The following is a 3,743-nucleotide window of genomic DNA, read 5'->3' as shown; positions in this document are numbered from 1 at the left end:
GAAGGTGTTTGACTTAGGGGTATCTAGTTAGATTTCTTTCTGCACCCCAGACTAAGAGCTCTTTAGTTGTCTCCTTTACCTGCGGCCGACGTTTGCCTTTGCTCAGTTTTGGGATTCATCCTGTGCTTTGCTCAGTCAATTTGTAGCATCTTTATTCTTGTACAGGTGATACATCAAATTAATAGTAAGACTGAGGAAGTTAAACCAAGCTTTGTAGCATTTCATTCTGTAGTTAAGTGTCAGAGACAGCTTACCTTATCCTTGATTTAAGCTGGTTTTATCTCCCTCTGACCAGGTACCCAGCTCACATTGAAGAAATTGATTATGAAGAGGGGAAAGTCCTTATCCACTTCAAACGCTGGAACCACAGATACGATGAATGGTTTTGTTGGGACAGTCCTTACTTGCGTCCCTTAGAGAAAATACAGCTGAGGAAAGAAGGACTGCATGAGGAAGAAGGTTGTGCAGTAAGTAGAAATCAGGACATCTGAGCGTGTTTAATATGCACTTGTATGAATTATGGCTTTTAAAATGCTTCACTGCTGCCTCACCCACTATGCGAGTTTGATGATTTCTTTTGCATATTGGAAAGCTAATAATTGTAATATTTCAGAGAAATTGTATGTTTCAGTAGTTCTCAGATGAAGATACTTTTTTACCTGCTGTTTTGTAGGGGTTTCATATCAATGATCAGGTGTTGGCATGCTGGTCTGACTGTCGCTTCTACCCAGCCAAAGTCACTTCTGTTAACAAAGATGGTAAGGACTCACTTCTGGGTTTGTCATGCTTGTTAGTAATGTATTTCTAGCTGTGTTGGAACCTCTTTGCTTAGGGCAAGAGATAGTACAGAAGACAGCTGCGAACAGTTGTATTTTCAATTATATGTTGTAGTCTGTCATCAACTTCTTACCCTGTCCATGAGATAAAAACTTTTTGCTGGGATATCAGTCAGTATTTGCTTTAAGGATATATTTGGAAAAAGTTGTTTGTGAAGTTTGTTGTCAAGAAATGCATGTAACTGCAATCAAACCAGTATAAGAGCTGCAGAACACTTCACAAATCAGTGGGGACTGGAATCACAGCTATGTGTCTCCTTTGTGAGTATCAGTAAGGAGCTGTGAAGGACTTGTTCTAGTGCTAGACTTGCTTTAGATTGACTGCCTTGGAAGATCGAGGACAATCACAGAATCATCAAGGTTGGAGGTGAGCTCTGGGATCAAGTTCAACCATTAATCTATCACTGCTGTGATCCCCAAACCACATCCTCCAGCACCAGATCCAGACACCTCTGAAACACCTCCAGGGATGGTGACTCCACCACCTCTCTGGGCAATATTCAAGTGCCTGAACAGCCTAACCAGGAAAACATTTTTACTAACATCTCCTCTGACTCTGCCCTGTCTCAGCTCAAGGCCTCCAGCCCTCTCCGTGCAGCCCTGGCAGGACAGGCATCCCCCACCTCTCTCCAATCCTGTCAGGGAGTTGCAGAGAGCCATGAGGTCACCCCTGAGCCTCTTCTCCAGGCTAACCAACCCCAACTCCCTCAGCCCTTCTCCATGTGCTCTAACCCTTTCCTGCCTTCGCTGCCCTTGGCTGGACTCGCTCCAGTGCCTCAATGGCCTTTGGGCAGTGAGTGCCCAAAAGCTGAGCACAGCACTGAGCTGTGACCTCCCCAGTGCCCAGTCCAGGGGGAAAAAGCTGTGTAATTGTGTGTTGGAACAGTCCTGTAAAAATATTTTGGGGTTTTGTGAGTTAAGAGCATCTCAGGAGCAACTCTTAAGATTAGACATACCAGATTTATTTTGGGGCCCTTTGCTGTGTCTTCCTTAGCTGGCCTGCAATAGGAGCTCTGCCACTGCAGGTTCTAACAGCACAGATAAGGCAGCTTTATCGAGAGCTAAATATGCAGGTGAAGTATTGGAGCTGTTAGTAAATGCTCTGTTAAATAACTTCTGACCTTGAAACTCTTTTTTAAATTTCAGGTACATACACTGTGAAGTTTTATGATGGTGTAGTTCAGACTGTCAAAAACATTCATGTCAAAGCTTTTTCCAAAGATCAGGTAAGTATTGTGTTTCTGCTGCTAGTGTGTTCTGAAATGGACAGTTCAAGTGGCTAGGTTTGAATTATAAAGCATGAAATGAATGAAACCCCTGTGTGGCTAATATAGTCTGTCTGAAATCCAGTCCCTTAAAATGAAAAGGTTAGGCAGATCTTTGTGGTGTGATCTGTGAAGCTCTCAGGTTTGGGTTCTCATAAATGCTCCTCTTGAACTGAAGAGGTCATAGGCATGTAAGTAAAACGTTTCTAAAAAGCATTTGAAAATCCAGAATGTCCATACTGGCTGTAGGTTATGGAAACACTGGTTGTCACCTGTTGGAGATTAGCTTAAATACATACCCCTTCAAAATAAAGGGGTGAAAACCATGGTGTGGACAAACTGTACTTTCACAAAGTAACTGCTTGATTGTCTTGAGACTTCAAGGAGCAGAGCTGGTAATCTTTTACCGGGTGACTTTGAGGAAAGCTTTTTAAACTATTCCTCCCTTTGCTTCTGTGGTGTCACAGTATGTGAAGGGGTTGGAATGGACCTCAGAGATCATCCAGCCCCAACCCCCTGCCCTGGGCAGGGACACCTCCCACCAGAGCAGGTTGCTCAAAGCTTTAACCACCCTGGCCTTGAACATAGTTCCATAGTATATTTGGCCATTTTACCAACCCTTCACCTGCTCAGTGTGGTGGGTTTGACCTTTGCTTGTGATGGAAAGTAGTAGTGAGTCATTATACTAAAAAAATTCAGTTAAAAGTTAACAAAAATTACTTCTGCTGCTGGTGAGAAGGAACAAATGCTGCTTTGCACTTTGGCTTGCATGTGCAGACAACCTGTAGGAAGGCTGCCAAGTTCTAGTCCTGAGTAACTTCTTTAAGTACCTGCTTCAGAACAGCTTTCGTTATGGGAGGGGTTTTGAGATCCTGCCACACATTCCTCTGTGGTAGCTGTAGCCTGTGGGTTTTTGTCATACCGTCTGCTTTTAGTTTTCTGAAACTTTAGGTTTGAGCAAAGAAATTGAATCTGTTCCTCCAGCATAAGTCTTAAATGCAGATTCCAGCAGTGAATCTCAGGGGTGCAATTGCAATCTGTCAGTGTTGTGAAGAGGTTTGCCATTTCCTGGATGTCTCCAGATTTAAGTATCTGCCAGGTGGAGAGGGAAAACTATTTCAGATTTGCCACGAAGTGCCCTTAATGGCTTTTAAATGGTTATGCTTATGGTAAAGGTTGACTAATACTCACAGGGGAACTACCTTCAGAGTCTTCATTGCCATGAGAAATGTTTCTGCCATACTTAGTGTTAAGTAGGTGAAGCTGAACAATCTGAAGAAATATTCTGCCTAAGAAGGGCAAAACATTTTGTCTCTCCTTTAGGGAGTTTAATGTGTCTGTGTAGCTTTGGATAGGTTTTGAAAGGAGCTGAAGGGTTACTTTTTCTCTCGATTTAGCTGCTGGCCAGGAGGATTTCTCTTAACCCAAGAGAATCTCTTTAAGTTATGCTAGAACATTTTTTCTGTTGTTTAGCATAAAAAAGCACAAAGTGAGAATTTCCAGTGAGCTGTTTACACAGCCAGAAGTACAGCTCGAAAAAACCTAACTGGAAACACTGGAGAGCTCAAGATTCAGATGTGAATATGCAACATGAGATGTGGATGCAGGTCCAGCAGTAGTGTAGCAGCATGTTGGCAGTGGA

General features: G+C 43.0%; 1 protein-coding gene across 1 annotated transcript in view; it reads left to right on the top strand.

The window, feature by feature from the left end:
- The window catches only part of PHF20 (PHD finger protein 20), a 48,154-nt gene that overhangs the window by 4,406 nt on the left and 40,005 nt on the right, over positions 1 to 3,743 (top strand). Inside the window, exons 2-4 of the mRNA XM_009082661.1 lie at positions 296 to 467; positions 674 to 758; positions 1,983 to 2,062. Coding sequence (XP_009080909.1) covers positions 296 to 467; positions 674 to 758; positions 1,983 to 2,062 — 337 coding nt within the window. The remainder of the gene's footprint in view (positions 1 to 295; positions 468 to 673; positions 759 to 1,982; positions 2,063 to 3,743) is intronic.

The sequence above is a fragment of the Acanthisitta chloris genome, unplaced genomic scaffold (genome assembly GCF_000695815.1).
Source record: "Acanthisitta chloris isolate BGI_N310 unplaced genomic scaffold, ASM69581v1 scaffold23999, whole genome shotgun sequence".
NCBI lineage: Eukaryota > Metazoa > Chordata > Aves > Passeriformes > Acanthisittidae > Acanthisitta > Acanthisitta chloris.
The sequence above is the reverse complement of the archived record's forward strand: the minus strand, read 5'-3'. Positions and strand labels throughout refer to the sequence as shown.